Source organism: Mchenga conophoros, linkage group LG20, assembly GCF_057382185.1.
Source record: "Mchenga conophoros isolate Kocher_MC1m ecotype Shallow Benthic linkage group LG20, M_conophoros_male_GT1.1, whole genome shotgun sequence".
Lineage (NCBI taxonomy): Eukaryota > Metazoa > Chordata > Actinopteri > Cichliformes > Cichlidae > Mchenga > Mchenga conophoros.
The window spans coordinates 15722807-15741944 of NC_140545.1; the positions used below are offsets into that span (position 1 = coordinate 15722807).

Sequence of the window (19138 nt, forward strand, 5' to 3'; positions counted from 1 at the left end):
CAAATAAATATTTTTGTTCCCATTTCTTCATTGCATATTTGGGGGGAAAAAAGTTCCATTTGTAGATTGTTTACTGGTTTTCAGATTGCTGTAAATGCATTTAATCACAACACCATTAACCTTTTGGATTCCACTGTTATCACGCGAGTCTACTGACAAGTCTGCGTGTATTAGCAGAATGCTACCATTTAAAGAACAAAATGAGCTTCAGTGTAAGAAAAAGTCAAGGACATAAGTTGTTTCATTATGGAGAATGTCGCCAGTGCCCCCTGCAGGGCCCCCACTGAATTGCGACCAATTCCTGAACAACGGAGTTAACGGGAGGTGGAGTAACTACATCCAAACTTTTGGACCACCCTACAGTAACTCCGACCGTGTTCTCTTCAGAGGGTTAGGCTGATGAGGAGTTGATCAGTGATGGTGTTTGGCCACTGAGTAACCTTTTCCCTTGTGTTATTTAAATTTCAAGTAAAGGAATAATTTTGTGTTTTATTATTTTGTGTTGGTTTCTTTGTTTTACAAACATAACACTCATCATCCATTCCGTATACAGTTGGTCCTGTTAAAGAGGGACTATTAAAAAAAAACCAAAACCTTTACCAAGTCTCTTCGAAAGTGTAGGCTTTTTTTTTATTAGTTAAAAACTCGAGTTGGGTTTCACATGCATAAAATCAAGAACTGTGTACACTGATCACAGCTCTGTGAGTGGTTCAATACTGTTGATCGCACATGTGGCTTTATTTTGAATCCGATATATAAAGAGAAGTAATTCTGGACTTCACTGATGTTTGAACCCCAGCTCTAAAACTACTTATTTAAACTGAAAACAGAAGCCAGATGTTGTGTCTCACCAGAGGCTTACCCAGACATATGGTAAGTAATAAGGTAATATGGTAAGGTTCATTGCTGGCCTTGAAACAGGAGTTTGGGGCATTCAATTATATCTCATAGTTCTCCCCCACTACGCTTTTACATACTGCTCCTGAGACTTTAATGGTCAAGCCTCTACAGCTCTGATATGCTACATGGTATAAATGTGCTTTAACTGGAAGAACACATTATTATTATTGCGTCTGCCCCTTGAAAACTAGCTCATAATGAACAACCCATTCCACAGCCTCAGCCAGTCAGGAGACTGAACATCAACACTTGACATTAAATATCACATGCAAGGCTGGCAAGCAGCTGCTGTATTGCATTGCCCTCCACAGCAAACCTGAATACAATAGAGTGGCATGAGTGTGAGTGACAGCGATGATGGGGTGAAAAGGTAGGATGTGCAAAAATCCACCCGACCTGATGGAGAACTTTTGCCTCACTTTATCCATGTGAATGCAGTGACACTCTGGACGAGTGCTGATAACAGAACTATTCTTTGGAGCAGCCTTTCTCCTGGCACTGTACAGGAAAGTAGTCCCGGCCACTTCGGTAGGCTCGGGCAGCTATAGTACAGCGCCACCTAACGTTGCCTCAGTCGTTCATGGCACTCCAGCTGAGTGCTGAGGCACTGTGTTCATCCGTCCCTCCACAAGGGAGGGGATGGGGTGGGGGACGCCAGATGTAGCCAGAATGCGCGTGCGCACTACTCCGGTGGAAACCTACTCCGGTAGGACGCCCGCTATCGGTGAGTTCCCGCAAATACTGTGTTGGGTTGTTTACCCCACACAGTCAGACACCAACACCAAATGCCTGCCGCAGGGTCTGATAGACGACACGGGTTTTCCTTTGAACATACATTTGGTTAATTGGTTAAGTTGATTGACAGACCAATCAAGAGTTTCTAATGAGCCGGCCTCGCGAGGTTCTCACAATTTATGCTAATCAAGTCGATGTCACTTCCGCCCCTTTTATTTGCGCCATTTTGGATAGGGCAGTTTCTAGGCTGAATGTGTATTGTCTGTCAGAGAAGAGAATGGGCAAAGCGTTATCGGCTAACAGGCACTCGTAGGTAGAGTTAAATGCGATTTATTTGAACGAGTAGTTGTTCCTCAAAAACAAGGCATGTGCCCACCCTCACCACTCCAGGGAATGGAGCTTTTAATTGTCTAATGAAGCTGCAAGGCTTTTCGCTCCCGTTGGCCGACCGGAGGGAAGAGGATAGCCCTTGTCGGCGAGGGACAGTCGGGTTTGGAGGATAGACTCGCGTTCGGTCGACTCGTTCTTCTGGCGAAGCAAGCTGTCACCTTAAAGGATATTGGCGGAGATATCCGAGCAAGTGAAAGTGTCTCTACATCGCCTCAGCCATCCTGAGGTGACACATTTCACTGAGACGGGAGCGCTGGATGTGAACGCAGGTAAACTTGTCTGTCTTAGTGTTCGGCGTTACCCTGAGGGAGTGAGAGTTTGCTGTTAGCCGTAGCTACCTGCGCTGATGCGGTGGGTGGCGATGAACTACAGCTAAGGTAACTTGGCTGTCGATATTCTGTTACTCCCTGTAAGGGGCGCAAGCTCAAGTTGAATTACTTGTCCAGTAGGTTTGTTTATAGCAGCCAACAAAAACTAAATGCAGATAGGTGTTGTTTGTGGTTAAATAAGGGCACAGAAGGTGGAACTATTATTATTGTTATTATTTCAGCCAGTGTTGTTAGTGCGAGTTTGGCTAGCCTAGCATGCTAACTTAGCGCGGTGTGTCCCCATTCTTTGTCAGTGACAGCATCTCCCTGCCAAATCGATTTGGATTTTGCCAGATGTTTATCACTGACACCAGCGTGGACCCAGCGCACGATTTATTTGTCTCCGTCGCTCATGACGCCGGGCTTGCTGGTCTTTGATGCGAAGAAGGCTCCTGGTGTCGAAAGTGTAGCTGTATTACTGGACACAGAGTTGTCTTCAACCCGGTATAGGCTGTGCATTTTACTTGTCTACAGCCGTACCCGAGATCATGCGGGTTTGCATTTGAAGCCTCAGAGATGATTAAAGCGTGATCAGAGGTCAGCCAGGTGAGAAAAGGGTTGTGATGCACTAGTAACGCTGAGAGGATGGCTGTCACTTGACTGGGACAAGAGTCAGGTTATGATCAGGAAATATCAGCCTCATATACATCTGTAATAGCAAGTGCTGCAGGCAAGCATCAAGTTCAATGATACAACTGTGCATTGAAAGCTTGAAAGCATCTCAAACTTTTTCTGGTGTCAGAGTGGACATGGATGTCACCAGAAGCTTCTGCCCTCATCCCTACATTGAATGTAGAAGTGTAAACAGCAGTTGGGAGACAGGTTTTTGTGTCCTGGTGAAGGACTGAGTGAGGAATTCTGTGGTTGAAGGCTTGAAGGCCTCCTGTTTTCTTCTCTTTTTTTTTTTTACACCACCATGATTGGGTAGGGGGGCCTTTTTCTTCTCCCTGATCTGAGAAAAGCAGAGAGCTGCCTCCTATTGCCTTTCCTTCCTTTCCTCTTCCTTCTCTCCCTCCCTTCCCTCCTACTCAGCCTCTCCTGTTTCTTTCTTTTTTTTTTTGTTGCTCCTTTTCTTACCCCCTTCACTTCTATCCATCGCCCACTCTCTCACCCTCTTCCATTTTCTCTCTCCCCTTTCAGCCTCTTCCCCGCCTTTCCTCACCCTCCCCTCTGAGCCTGTCTGTCCAACCTCCCTGCCTCCCCATCCCTTCCCCCTCTCCACTTCCGTCGCTCACTCTGTCCTCTCTGCTTTCCTATCATCTCTCTCCTCACACTCCTTCTACCCTCACTCACTCCCCCACCCTGCCTCTCACTCTCCCTCCTCCTTCTCCCTGCTCCCTCACCCACCACCACCTCATCCTCTCACACTCGCCCTCCCCCTTCCCTGATTTCTCTCGCTCCTTCTGTCCCTCCCCTTCCTCCCTTTCTACCCCCACCCCCCACTCCCCTTCTCCCACTGCAGACATATTGTAGAGGCTGCTGCTGACTCAATAGGAGGCGCCATTCTGTGATGGTATTGCGAGGCAGGGAGGAGAAAAAAGGGGGCAGGCAGAATATAGGGAGGCTTACATAATGGAATTCCTCTCTAGCGCCATCTACAAGTAATGGGCGGAAGCAGGATAGAGACACATAGAGGGGAAGTGGGCAGGGGTGTGTGAGGTTTGCATTCCCTTTTGCTCAGTTCCCACTGTAAGACCAATGTGAGGCAAGTAGAACTGTGGGGCTGCTGGGCGGATTGACAGAAAGGTCTCCTCACTGGACCAACAGATGGTAGAATCCACAGCCCCACTCAACTTGCGTTTTCTAGAAGGGGAAATAAGCTGAGGTGTTCACAGGAATTGTTTGGGAGTGTACTGTTTATTGTCGCTGAGCTGCCTTCATGCTGTTGTACATCAGTGACCTTTGACCTCAGTAGTTTGGAGCTTTGATTTGAGTAGATGCATCAGACTGTTTGGTAAATACATTAACAACACTTGTGTCCTTTGGCTGCCTCACTTTATTGATAAGTGATATTGATAATAACAGCTGGGAGGATCTGTGTGCTTCTGTCTTTGCATTAGCAATGACACTTCTAACTCGTTGAGCTCTGGCTCGCCTTGTGTAAGTTGTATCCTGGCATCCATGTGCATTCTTGTGCAAATGAATGAGATAAAGCAGGAACCCTGTTATGAAAAATCCCACAACTCGATGTCATTAGCTCTGCAGGGTAACATTTACATTTTGTTATTCTGGGGTCTGAAAAGGTTTTCTGGAAACATGTTTGCATCACCCTATTAACCTCTGTGAGAGAATAAAAGCTTTGCTGCTAGCTATTTCTGACAGAACTTGGTGGCATGTGTCAACGTAGAGAAAGCCCAAGTGTGAGTTATGAAAAAAAAAAAAAATCATTACAGCCGAATTCCATTTACCTGCTCCAGTTGTGTGGTTCTTGTATTGTTTGCCCTGGCCTACTGGGGTATTTTAATAAAGCAGAGCTATTGCTCAGAGTATTGCTAACACCTCATGTGTTTTCTGCCCTGTCAAGATGAGTGTCCTCTGTGGAAACTGCCTTTGTAATTAAGACAGGGGTTAGTCTTAACTGAGTGACGAACATGCAGAAATTCCACAGGAAAAGTGAATCTTTTTAAGGACACAGGTTTAGTTGGGTCATTGAATTGTAGTGTCTTGCAGATGAGTCCATATAGTCACAATAAATCATATGAACATCTGCACAAAACTTTGCAGTCACAACTCGTTACCATGTCTCAGTAAAGTGATAATAAAGTCAAAATACAAAAAAAGACATTACTTTAACAGTTGAAAGCTGTGTTCTTCGTGTCTGAAAAGAAGTTTTGAACCCACAATCTTTTTTTAGGATTTATGAAAGGCAGGTTACATCACGTAAACTGTGCATTTCAGCTAACTGTTTATTCCCTGACCTTTGGCTTCAGTTACCAGACACCTGTCCAAAATCTGCCCTGCACCTGTTGATAGCATGGATGTGTTTGTGTTTTCTGTTCAGGCAGGCAGAATGTTCCAGCTCCCCGTCAATAACCTGGGCAGTCTGCGGAAAGCAAGGAAAAATGTCAAAAAGGTCCTCGGAGACATTGGCCTGGAGTTCTGTAGAGATCACCTAGAGGTGAGTGTGCAGGCTTTGGTGTTTTTTACAGTTACGCATGCAGCATCTATGTAGATAATTTCTTGAAGTATTAACTGGATTCTTAAAATAGTATTTGAAATATTATGATGGTAAGATTAGTTTACTCATTTTTTTTGACATGTCATTTCATTTAGGAGAAAGATGATCCTCGTCATTAAAAAAACAGTGCAGTGGTCAGAAAAACATCTCAAACTCCACATGCCTCAGTCAGTATGTTAAAGTTCATAACACTACAACTAGGAAACGATTGAGAAAGCTATGAGAAAGTCTCTTCTCTCTAAAGCAAATGCCTCACAACAGCTGTCTAGCACGGTGGTGGAGGGTTGATGATTTTGGCTTTTTTGCAACAATAGGACGTGGGCATCTTTAAGTCCCTTAGTCAGCCTTCAACTCCTCAATATACACCAACGTATTCTAGAGTCAAATCTGAGGCCTTCTGTCCAACTGTTAAAGCTAGGCAAAAACTGTGTCTTGATTCCTAGCAGATCAGGAAATCTACAGCAGAATGACTTAAAAATAATAGAATCAAGGTTCTGCAATGGCCCACTCAAAGTCTCGAGCTTAACCCAGTTTGAAATGCAGCAGTGTGACTTTTAAGAGAGCTGTGCATAAATGAATACCCACTAACTTCAGTGAATTGAAGCAACAGTGTAAAGAAGGGTGGGTGAAATTCTTCTACAAATATGTAAAGGAATGAAAAAGTCACAATGAAAACAATAAATAAAAGTGTGTGCAAACGATATCAAAAGCATCACCAACTGAGTTCTTTAGACACAGTTTGCAGTTACGTCACTAACTGCTGCATGCAGCTTGTAAGTTTAGGTGTAGGAAGCATAAAAAAACCTGCAAACTGTTGACCCTTGATTTTTTGTTTACTTTGTTTGTTAGTTCCCCCTCTAGCTACTGATGCAATACTGAGCAAGCTTTTTTCAGTCTGTACTGGACTAATATTGGGTCCAAATATCTGATTGGTAGATGATGATGATGATGATGATGAGAGACCTTAAAGTAAGTGTTTTTCAGATAACTGTAAAAGGGTGCAGTCACAGGTGTGAGTTACTTCAAATAAAATGGAAAACTCAAATCCTTCATCTAGTTAGTCTGATTGACATGCAAGAAGGCAAAAATAACTTCTCCATATATACGTATCTGTTTCATTCTTTGTCTTGTGACAGTTTCAAGTATTGTTCTGCTGAGTGATTGAATCTTTTCACTTATTTATGTTAAATTCTTTGTTTGCTAGGACTATAAAGACTTCACTCCTCCTGAGGTGTATATAAAGCACACTAGCTGGGAGGATGTCTGTATGTGGGAACCATCGCATACCAAAGCCCAGGTGTGTGACATGTAATCACAACTTCTTTTGCACATATTGTAATATATTACTGTGATTTTTTTTTCCCTCCATTTTAAACACATGTATAATATATAATTATAATGATTTGTTTAAATCACAAAAACAACCTTTTTTTTTTTTTTTTTTTTTGGTCTCCTACCATCTCTCTCTCCAGGACTACCGCTCAAAACCTTTCTGCTGTTCTGGCTGCCTCTTCTCATCCAAGTACTTCTCTGCGTACAAAAGCCATTTCCGCAATGTACACAGCGAGGACTTTGAAAACAACATTCTGCTCAACTGCCCCTACTGCACTTACAATGGCAACAAAAAGACTCTGGAAACACACATTAAACTTTTCCACATGCCCAATAACACTGTGCGGCAGGGCCCCGGTGGTATGGCGGGAGCTGGTGGGATCATGATGAAGGACGGGCTGCTGAAGAGAAGCGGGGACAGTGTGGAACAGGCGGTGTACTACTGCAAAAAGTGCACCTACAGGGACCCTTTGTACAATGTAGTGCGAAAGCACATCTATCGGGAACACTTTCAGCAGGTGGCCCAGCCCTACATTGTGAAACCAGGAGACAAGGCTAATGCTCACAACGGTGGCACAGACGGTACTAACACGAACAACGTGAGCAGCAACCAGATTCACTGCAAGAAGTGTCTGTTTGTTCCACGGACCTATGAGGCACTAGTCCAACATGTCATTGAGGACCACGAGAGGATTGGTTACCAGGTCACTGCAATGATTGGACACACCAGCGTGATCGTCCCCCGTCCCAAACCCATCATCATGATGCCCCCAAAAACCCAAGGAGACAAAACCATCATTGGGATGGGCCCTAAAGGTGCAGTAATGGCTTCTACCAGGTCTCCTAGCTCACAGCAGCTGGGTCGACTTGTCATGGCATCAAAGACTGGTTTCAACTCTCAGAGTCTTCTGTCGGGATTGAAACACGATGCTATAGGATTAAAGGCTGGTACCACGCAGCCGTTCTCTATTGGCAGCCAGCAAGTTCGAGTTACTTTGCCTGGTAACGCCCAGGTTTCTGTGCCACAGCAGTCACACGCAGCAAAGCAGCTTATTTCTGGTGGCAGCCTACGGAGCCCAGTTATGCTCGGTGCTTCTTCCTCACTCAAATCAAACCCTCTTGGTTCACGTGTTCAAGCAGCAGCTACTACTGTAGCCTCTGTTACGGCTAAGAAAGGTGGCTCATCTGTCCTTGGCACATCCTATACCCAGAAGTGGAAAATCTGCACCATCTGCAATGAGCTCTTCCCGGAGAATGTATACAGTTCTCATTTTGAGAAGGAGCACAAAGCAGAGAAGGTGCCTGCTGTGGCCAACTACATCATGAAAATTCACAATTTCACCAGCAAGTGTCTGTACTGTAACCGCTATCTCCCCAGTGACACATTGTTAAACCACATGTTGATCCACGGTCTGTCTTGTCCACACTGCCGTGCAACCTTCAATGACGTTGAGAAGATGGTGGCCCACATGCGGCTGTCGCACCCAGATGAGAGAGTTGGCCCACGCACAGATTCTCCTCTGACTTTTGACCTCACTTTGCAGCAGGGTAATCCCAAAAACGTTCAGTTGATTGTTACTACATACAACATGAGAGATGCCCCTGAGGAGTCAGTGGCATTTCATGCTCAAAATAGCTCCTCTGTATCATCAGCCTTGTCTGCCTCGCTAATATCAGGTAAGAGGTTAATGCCTCCGCACCCACCCAAAACACCTTCAGGGGCTGCTGACAGTGTACCAGCAAAGATTGCCCCACAGGCATCTGTACCATACAAGAGGGATGTGGGCAAGACTTTATGTCCTCTTTGCTTCTCTATCCTTAAGGGCCCAATCTCAGACTCACTGGCCCACCATCTGAGAGAGAGGCATCAGGTCATACAAACAGTTCACCCAGTAGAAAAGAAACTGACTTACAAGTGTATTCACTGCTTGGGAGTTTATACAAGTAACATGACTGCCTCCACCATCACACTACATTTGGTGCACTGTCGAGGTGTAGGGAAGTCCCAGAATGGGCAAGATAGCCGGGCAGCCCATTCTTCTCGGGTCAGTCCGGCTCAGAGCAGTGCCCTCAAACGGGCCAGCTTTGATAGCTCTGAGGCTAGTGCACCAAAACGAAGGAGGCCAGGACCGCCTGGGGAAAGGGCCCACCCCAGGGATATCAATGGTCCGTCTGGATTTGTAGAAAACCCGGATGAACCTGTAGTCCTGGCACTTGACCCCAAAGGACACGAAAACCTGTCATACGAATCCAAGAAGGCATTTCTAACGCAGTATTTCAGTCGAGCACCATATCCTACACAAAGGGAGGTGGAGAAGCTGGCAGCCAGCCTGTGGCTGTGGAAGTCTGACATTGCCAGCCACTTTGTCAACACAAGGAGGAAGTGCGTACAGGAATGTGAAACCCAGGGCGCCAGCGTGTTGCTTGGGTTCAGTATGCATGAGCTCAGCAAAGTTAGCCACGAGCTGGCATTCGGTCAGGATGGCGTGTGTGAGGGCAGACGTGGCAAACGGCGGACATCTAGGATGCATATGGGACTATCGGAGCAGGCTCTGCAGAGACACAGGGAGCTTATAGCTGCTAATGGTGGCATAACTCCACTACCAAAAAGAAAGCCAGCTGCGAATGTGGAAGATACTAAAGCAAAGCCATCTGCCCCAAATCCCAACAGTGCCAGCAAAGACCAACCCAAGACAATCAACAGCACCTTACCACAGAAAATGCCTCTAGACCTCTCCGAACCTATAGCTATCGACTCTGACAGTGAGGAGGAAGAGCAGCAGGAGGATAACAAGGAAGCAGAGGGAGAGGTACATCTCCATGGTAACCAGCAGCTTACTGGAGCTAAGGAAAGAATGGAGCCAAGGACAAGGGCCAAGATTGTTTCAGATCTAGATGATCTCTCAGACGACGACGACGACGATGATGATGACGATGAGGATGACGACGATGAAGACGAAGGGGCGCACGTCGAGAATGGTTTTGGACCCACAGAGGGCTCAGGAAGACAGAGTGCTAAAGCAAGAGACACTCTACCCATCATCATTCCCAAGTTTGTCCCATCATCAGCAAGAAGCAGGAGAGACGCAGCCCAGCTGGGCAAGCAGCAGGTGTGACTGATAAAAAATCAAAAGACTCGCACACTCAAGAGAGGCACTTAAGATTTGATCGCCTCGCCTGAACTGAAGGACACTGCACAGCAACACTAGGCATCTGTGAAGGAGGGAGCGACAAGGAAACTCAAACACAAGCCATCCAATGACTTCTAAGGGCAGCAGCTAGGACTCATGTAAAGATTTGTGAACAAAGTTTAAATGTTGTTTTTTTTTTTTTTGTTTGTTTTGTTTTCCCCCCAGAGCAGGGGAGGGAAGGTGTAAAGATACTGACGTTACACCAAACAAAGTTTTTTGCCTTCTATATACTTTAGTACTTTGGGGTGGAGTCCTAACGGTGATGTAGCCATTGAGCTTGGCTTAAAATACTGAGATGTTTTGAGGTCAGGCTTTGAAGCTGACCAACTAATCCATCATTTTTCATGTAGTTCTCCTCACATAGGTAGTGTAAATTTGTACAGTCTTTTAGACATGTTTGGACACATGATGCTGTACATGTACTCTTAAATATTTGCTATTACCTGTGTGTAAGGTAGCCTCATATGTTCTACATTGGTATGCTTAACATACAATAGGTGTTGCTTTGGTGGCTGGTATTTTCTGGTATGTTTATTTTTTAACCAAAACTAGTTTCTTTGGAAAATAATATATCTATAAATAAACGAACAGTTTTTTTGTTTGGATTTTAGATATTATTTTAATTTTTAATGAATTCTTTTGTGGAATGATAGTGGAAAGCAGCATTTCAGCCACTTTTTGCAGCCTCTTGCTCCTTATCCCTGACTGTACTGTACTTGCCTTCTATTTTCACAATTTTCACTCGATGTTTTGCTCCCCCTTCAAGACTGGACAGTAATCAGCAAATTGACATCCACAATAGTGAAAGCATTTTTTTTCCAAAAAAGATATTGTGTTTTATATGTGTTCTTTGAATTGTGTGTATTTGTTTTCATTTTCCACTTTAGCATTTATGAACAATAAAGTGCTGTAATTGTGCTTCTCAGACAGTCAAAGCGACACTGGTTTCTTTTTTCACATACTCGAGACTTTGAAGCTTTGAATGCATTTCTTCTTAAAAGGGATTTATTAAGCTTTATTTTCTGCCATATAATCTGACTGATGTAGAATTTTTAAGACCGATACCAGTATTTGTTACCAGTGGATATATGATTTTTCTTTAAGACAAATAATGTATCAAGTCTTACTGCATTGCATTTGTGTTATTTAGGAGTCCTTACCAAGGACTTGTGGCAAGAAGGATTGATTGTTGTGTTCCAAATATGTGTTACCAATGGAGAATTTGCTGAATGCCCTCTGCTGGACAAATTATGCAGTCACTAATAACATGGGTGAAGGGTGTTTCTCCCATCTTTATTTTTTAATTTTTTAATTCTTATTTATTGGTCAATTTAAAATTTCCAATAATGACACACTGGCACATGGCTAATATCAGCACGGCTGATGTATCAGTCAGGCTCTAAAATATACTGTTACAGTGGTGGAGCCTCATATTTAACATTGTTAAATTTTGAAATAATGGAGTCAGTGAGGCACAAGTGATCCCTGTGTTTCAGTATTTTTTTCTGCTGTTGGCTTAGTATGTCAGAGGGGATCTACCTGCTGTTCAAAGCTTTTGTTTTACAGGGGGCTTAAAGGGAGGAGATCCTAAGAGCTTGCATCAGTGCCTGCTATAACATAAGTAAGGCTTGTTTGAAACGGAAACTACTCCATGAATGAAAGTATGACGCTTCACTTCCTGTCTGATTTCTTAAAACTGACACAGGTGCTTCTTCCCGTGTGCTGTACTCTGCAATGTTTGGTGAGTTAGGGGGAAGAACTGGAGACACATCTTATTTTACTCAAGTTTCTGAACTTCCTTTGACAAATAGTTGGTATTTAACTCATGTAGCGGTCAAATCTTTGATTTAAAAAGGTGCTGTAGATGGACCATTATCAATACTAGCTAAAGGTCTGATGGTTAATGATGGATAAAATACTGTTAATGGTGCATTGATGGCTGTTTAGAAAAGCTGTTATGGGTATGGAACCCAGCAGGTTCAGCTGACATCAATCTGAATGGCCACTGGATTATTAGAGATAGAGAAAATTGTTCATTTTGTTTTCTTTTACCACTTCAGCCTGTCCATAAATGCAGTCTGGAAAAAAAATCGCTGCCAGTTCCCACAGTAAAACTGTAAGCTGGCATAAGTATCACTCTATTCACTTGTACAGGCCACAAGCCACATATTACCCACTACTGAAATATATTGACCACACTGGACCAGGATTTAGGTCTCAATAAGAAATGTGAACTTGTGGTACATTTATAACGCACCAACATTTATGTACATTGCTCTATTGCTCTTTGGGTCGCTGTAACTTAATCAGATTTTCAATTGATTTGATTATGTTGTTATAATTCAGTGTTCTTCAAGGAAACTCCGGGTCATGACCACCTACTTAAACATGGTTGCAGACAAAGCATACCTACTCAGCAGGGCACTGTGCCCCAAAATGGTTCGGAGCCAGCGGCTCTGTGTCTATGCCTCAGTGGGCCAGAGCAGCTTTGGTGTGAACATGCTCAATAAATATACCAGTTTCCGGATGATTTTGGATATGAAGCACACGTACATATCACCTATGGTTGTGAGTTTCCTGATAAAGTAAGGTAACAGCAGACAATATATTCAGGCTAGCAGCTAAAGAAAAAAAATCCTTATTACACTAGCACAAAATATGACTGCCATGTTTTTATCCATTTCTAAATTTGTGGGTTACTGTCATGTGCTGACATCCTCTACATTAAGTTATCTAAAAAATAAATAAAGTGTGCAAGCTCCAGTGATAACAGTGAGACATCTGTCAACATAAACTGGATCTTATTTCAAAACATTTATCCAGTAAATATTTCTTTAGTCAGATCTTAAATATCTTAGTATATCCATTATCTTAATGAGGTTTGAATTCTGCTGTAATTTGAGAAAACAGTGGGGGTAATGTCATCCTAAAATAAAATCTTGTGGAAGAAACAGATTTATCCTCTGCATAGCATAAAGGGTGAGCACCTTGAAGTTAAGACAGGCTTTTTTTCTGGTGTGTTGCCAGAAATAGTTCCAGGAATATCCAGCATTGCTTGGTAACCATAAAATAATAATACAAAAAAATAAAATCACCAACAGAACCAGAGCTTTTTCTCTGGTGTCATAGGTGCAGTCAAACAATGATGTCATCAGTATGTTGTTGATTATAAAAACAAAACTGGGGCAGTTAGTGGTGTCATATCAAAGGATTTAACTGTGTTTTGATGGTAGGGTGACCCGGGGTGATGCCTCGTCACACAGCTTAAGGGTATTGAATGTTCACCACTGGAAGAAAAAGATGAAACACAGTTCTCCATGTGAGGTGTTTGACAGCTACAATATACCTGTGTGCTCAGGCTGTACCAAGTAGATCCAGTCTGCATGTTACCATTAACTTGTTGTGGAAAAGCACTGGGAGCATTGCATTATTAACCCTCTGCACATTGGATGAGAGTTCTGCCAAAGCAGGGATCAATCAGATGGGACTTATTTAAATGTAGTGGGTCACAGTGCTCTACCAGTGCAGGCGAACTGAGGGAGATCAGATACATATATTCCCCCTCCCAAGTATTTCATTAAAATCCTATCCTTGATGCCCTGGGATGAGGAATCTAAAATGGAGGGAAATTACCCCAGTGCAAGAGGGAGAGAGAGACAAGACTCTCCTTGGCTGGCTAGTCAGTGTTGCTATGCTGTTGTAAGGAGTGAGGGAGAGGGAGGGAAGGAGAGGTGGTGGTGGGTTGGGGGGGGTCTGAAGGAGAGAGTAGAGAGAGAGGCCTAGCAGACTGTGGGGGAGGCGGAGGCCTCATCTGCAGTGCTGTGTGCAGAAGGAGCGTTTAACAGCCTTTCAGAGGGGGGAAGGGGAGGGGAAGGGAGGCGAGAGGGAGAAGAAGGGAATGGAAGGGGTGGGTGAAGGAGCTGGGGGGAGGGGATGTGAAGAAGAAAAAGAGAGTCACAGAGGGAGGAGAGGAAGGGCGAGGGTGATGGAGAAGTGGGAAGTAGAAACAGGGTAGGAAGTACTACGGGGGACGGGGGGGTAGCAAGGCAAGGTTATGCTGGTGGTGGTGGCGGTGTAGTGACTGGCGCCCCCTACAGCTGGAAGAGAAAGAGAGGGAGACCCTGTCTCTCTTCTCCAGCTGTCAGACACAAAGAGGTACTGGCTTCTGAGACAAAAAGAGCCCATCTACTTAACAGGAGGGAGGCGAATTGGCTGAACTGGCCACAGGTCAGTGGAACATTTTGCTCCTACCTGACCTGCTGCCCACATCCACCTGAGCGGTGAGAGCATGAGAGACAGGAGAGAGAAGGAGGGAAAGGTGGGACAGGTTAGAGGTGGTGAGGTGAGGAGCAGAGGAGAAGGAACACGTGGGCAGGTTGGACTATAACAATAACTGCAATGAAGTTGTTAATGGCGCACCCTGTGGGAAACCTGCAGGAGCCAGTATGAGTTTCCCGACAATGAAAACAACATAGAAAAAGAAAAAGAGGTGGGCTGCTAAATAAGAGCAAAATATGTGAATATGCCAGTGGAAGTGATGCTCTTGATGTCGTGGGTGCAAGGTTTCATCTCGTTCATCCTCTGAATATTGCATGTCGCTAGAGGTCATCTGGAGCAAGGTGCCACACAAACTGGGACAATAACACCAGCAGATACAGAAAGAGAAAGAGAGAGAGGAGGCGGTGGAGTTGTGTAGATGGGAGGGGGGGCAGGCTCAAGAAAGGCCTTGCAGACTGCGGGGGAGACAAGAGGCCTCTTCTGCAGTGCTGGGTGATGGAGGCAGGGATGCGGGTGGGGGCTGGGGGGAGGACTGTGGGGTGTGAGAGACACAGAGAGATGCTTGCAGACTTGGCCCACGACTAGCGCCTCCTGCAGTCAGAACAGTTGTGCTACACACACACACACACACACACACACACACACACACACACACACACACACACACACACACACACACACACACACACACACACACACACGTGTACTGTAAGAGATTCAGGGAAAGAATACAGTGAAGTTATTGAGTAAGCAATGAGAAAAAAAATCAGACGAAAGCTCCCTGTTAATGAGGGAGAGAGGTCATCTACGCTGAGGCTGAGATCTGGAGTGACACGGATACAGGTGGCAAAAGAACAGCGAGTCAGCTTATATCTCATCTTGTTTTCCACTCTCTCTGTTGGATTTTCTCTCTTCTACGGTGGCCCTGAAAGGTCAAAGGTACTCTAACTTAAAAAAAACACCCAGCAAACAGAAAAACATTGAAAAAAGGGACACAAAACACAGTGGAAGTGAATTTGGGGAGACAGCTGTGGTAAACAGCTAATAGCGTGCATCTACAGTAAAATATCAATGGTGCAATTAAAACAGATTATTTTGCGTCGTCTTCTCCCTCCCAACACTTCTTCTTCTGTAATCCTTCATGTGTTTCACCTCCATAGCTTTTCCATCATGTTAAAATCACTTCCATTGTGTTTTGCATACTTTTGTGGTGTTTTTCTGTTTGCCAGTGTTTCATCCCTGTCACAGCTACAGTACTTTCCCCTGTTGTGTCCCCTTGTGTCTTGTCCCTTTAAATCAGATATGTCAAAAGCACTTCACACACTTTGATCTTAAATGGACTGAACCAGAGACACTTCCCTTTCTGTTAGTGGAAATGCTTTTAACTACGCATTTAACACCAATTAATAAAGTAAAAATCCAACAGTACTTCTCAGTTTTTTCTACACAATAAAGAAATGTTGCTGTAGTAAATGAAAGAAATATTTTAGCAAAAATAAAGGTTTAGAATTACGTTTCTCATTGCTCAAACTCCTGGAATATCAAAAGAGAACATTTTTGTTAGTTCACAGTCTCTTTGTTTTTCTACTGTGGACACATTGTAAAAAACTGAAATTTATATAGTCCATCACGGTGTCGTATGAATGGCTGTGGGGAGGTTCTTACTGAAATCTATGCAGTCTTTCACATATTCCAAATCCATCAAGTGGGACATAATGGTGTCCTTCCCAGGCCGATTCTGGCCCATGGGCCTCATGTTTGACACCCCTGCTTCAAATGAACCTTTTGATAATAAAAGTTCACCATCGTTTTTTCCCCCATGGAGTTACTCTTGTCTCCTTTTGGCTTCTCTTTTAACCTTATGAATAGTACTTTACAAAGCCTGCACCACCGAAGGCCCAAGGATATTTAATCATTAGTTATGTATAACTTTAAGGATTTATAGAAGGCTGAAGAGGTGAAAAATCTATATCACATAAAAATGACAAAACAGAAATCTTTTTTTCCTCATACCTTTAATCACCTGTAACAAACTGAAGTTGATGCTCTATGACATCACAGTTGTTTGTATGAAGAGAGTGAAGAAAAATGTGCAAAACAGTGATTGTTTTTTTCTTCATAATTTCACCTCTGCCCAATAATAATGGTTATCAACAGTCCACAGTGGGCATATCAGGATTTTACATGTTTACATGACTCGTAGACACAAAGCAATCATAAATTCCATTCCCACTCAGAGTAAATGAATCCAAACTGTTCCTATATTAAGGAAGAAGGAATGTTCCTGGAGTGTTGGGCAGATTATTGCAGTATATTGCAAACAGCCTCCAATTTGCCTGTCAAAACATGAATGAAACTTTGCAGGATGTTGCATGAATGCGGCTGCAGAAACTCAGCGGATGACATCATCATCTCCCCTGAGAGAGGGGGAGAGAATCAGAGAAACCCAGCAGGCTGAGGGTCTACTGCTCTGCGGTGGCGTGTGCACTGAAGAGACTGAGAATGCCCTTGCTCGTCTGTGGGCCTCCTGCACAGTAAGACTTAAGTGGAGGAGCGGTGAGGAGCTTTTCTGCTCAGCGACAATGAGGCAGCTGCTGGCGCTGCTCGGTGGTGTAAAAAGGATGTCGGCTGCATCGCATGGCACATGTAGGTGCACGGGAGGGAGATGGTCTTTTGGGAGGTCTGACACAAAGATCTGTACACAGCTGGCAGGGGAGAGGGAGGTCCAAAAGGAGAGGGGTGATAAATAGGGCAACAGTCTACTGCTGAGTGTCTAGGGATTGAATTTTCTTAGCAAATGGGCAAGAAAATGCCTCCTTTTTTTAATTGTAAAGATGACATTGATTTCTTTGTTTGGTAACCAACAGTAAAAAGGTCAGAGGTCACAGCTTCCGGTCCTTATAGCAAGCAGCAGCAGAGTACAAAAAAGGGACAGGGTTAGAAATCTGTAGGTCAGCTCAGGTTTGGAGAAAAAATTAAGATAGGAACGTGAGCAGAGGATAGAAAGTGGTTATATGAAACAATAAAAGCTGAACATGGAGCTGCCAGGCATGAGGAGAAGAGGAAGAGCTCAGAGTAAAAGAGGATATGGAGAGAGTTGGTGTGACAGAGGATGACGTTAGGGGTCAGGGTGAGATGGAGACAAATAATCTGCTGTGGCAAACCCTAAAGGGATCGTCTGATCGAAGAAGAAAAAGAAGAAGCCTGTCAACGTTACTATCAGCTGTATGAATATTTTTTAACATCTTTTTTCTACTACTCAGTAATAGGCCAATCGCTTGTTAATTTGCCTTTGTATTTATGAACCTTTGTATTTATGAACCTTTGTATTTATGAACCTTTGTATTTATGAAAAGATTAATCATTAAATTACATTAAGAAAGGCCATTTAAAAATGAGGTTTAAATGAAAATTAAATTAAATGGAAAAGTTTGTCAAGAGTTTGGGCTAGACCGCAGAGATATACCACAGTTAACATACTGCCACAGCAGGCGAAGAGCTTGTTCCTAGCAGCAGGCTGTAATCCGTTGTTTGCATCCTTAAGAGCGATCCTGTGGTGCCTTTGAAGAGTCAGATCTTTTTTGTTGATGGCATTATGTGCTGTAGATGATAACATATTAAAAGTCTTCACAATTTTACATTGAGGAGCATTATTCTGAAACTGTTTCACAGTTTGTACAATTTTTGTTTGTTTGTTTGATGAACCTGTGCCCAGCTTCAATTTGAGTTGTTTTTTCATTGATATTAACGATAAGCTAATAATGGCACATCTTGTTAGCTCAAGATGATATGTTTTCTGTTCTATTATGAATTAAATCGGAAATTATTACTGTAAATCAGTGTGTTCTGTTTTATTTACATTTTTAACTATTAATTTTAACTAAACGTTAACCAAATAAATAACTCAATAAGGTAAAACTAATCCAAACCAAAACAAATACAGTAAAATACAATAAGCCCAGTACTGTGCAAAAGATCTGAGCCACCCCTCATTTCCCCACTTGTTTGGAAAGCCAGAAATATCAGTATTGACTCTACTGAAGCGTCAAAACCTCACAAACAACTGTATGTGTCAAATATGATACTGTAGGCGTCAAAGGCATTACGAGATGAAATAACAGATTCTATGTTATGGGTTGCAATGTAGAGAGTTATTGCACAAGGTATAGAAATTTTCCTGTATCTGTCCTTGTTGCAGTCAGTCAGTTAGAGAAAGTGCAGCACTAACTGTCCAGTATAGGTGCAGAGGGTGGCCAGGATTGTCCATTATGGACAGTTTGTTTGCTGACTGCCTCTGCACCATACCTGTCCAGTTTGCAGAAATAAACAGTGGCTGAAATACACGTTGATTTTTTTTTTTAATTCTTTACAGTTAACAGTAAATTCTGAATTGCTTTTCTCTTTGTTTAGCAGTAATTTAACTGATCTCTTCTTGGTTTGACCTTTTTAGCAGGTCAGAGCTAAAACCCTAACAGGGAGTGATTCCCTGGTTGCTCATTCCTCCTGATCTCCAACAATAAAGTCAATGTTGAACTGGTATCAGCAGGTGTACGATGGGTCAGGCAGTGAAACTCCTGCTGTCCTCCTCTCTGTCCCAACACGCACACGGGTTGACCTGTCCCCTCATAGCCTGCAGATGTCGCTGTTGAGACTACTTTCCAAAAAACAGAGAAATATTATTTAATAAATTAAATATTTAGTATTCCTCTTGTCTCTTCAAAGATAGCAGAATAGTAACTTCCTGCACCTTGTTGGACCCATCAAAG

General features: G+C 43.4%; 1 protein-coding gene across 1 annotated transcript; it reads left to right on the forward strand.

Moving 5' to 3' along the window:
* The first annotated feature begins 1849 nt into the window (after nucleotides 1–1849).
* adnpb (activity-dependent neuroprotector homeobox b) lies at nucleotides 1850–11170 on the forward strand. The gene is made up of 4 exons (XM_085260282.1): nucleotides 1850–2294; nucleotides 5395–5511; nucleotides 6776–6868; nucleotides 7044–11170. The coding sequence occupies exons 2-4, from the start codon at nucleotides 5404–5406 to the stop codon at nucleotides 10017–10019; spliced, it is 3177 nt and encodes a 1058-aa protein (XP_085116408.1). The 5' UTR covers nucleotides 1850–2294; nucleotides 5395–5403; the 3' UTR covers nucleotides 10020–11170.
* The last annotated feature ends 7968 nt before the right edge of the window (nucleotides 11171–19138 follow it).

Excerpts from the sequence above, each read along its gene's own strand:
- adnpb (XM_085260282.1), top strand. The coding sequence starts at position 5,404 with ATGTTCCAGCTCCCCGTCAATAACCTGGGCAGTCTGCGGAAAGCAAGG. Across the intron at positions 5,512-6,775 it reads TCTGTAGAGATCACCTAGAG|GACTATAAAGACTTCACTCC; the intron begins GTGAGTGTGCAG and ends TTTGTTTGCTAG. Across the intron at positions 6,869-7,043 it reads CATCGCATACCAAAGCCCAG|GACTACCGCTCAAAACCTTT; the intron begins GTGTGTGACATG and ends CTCTCTCTCCAG.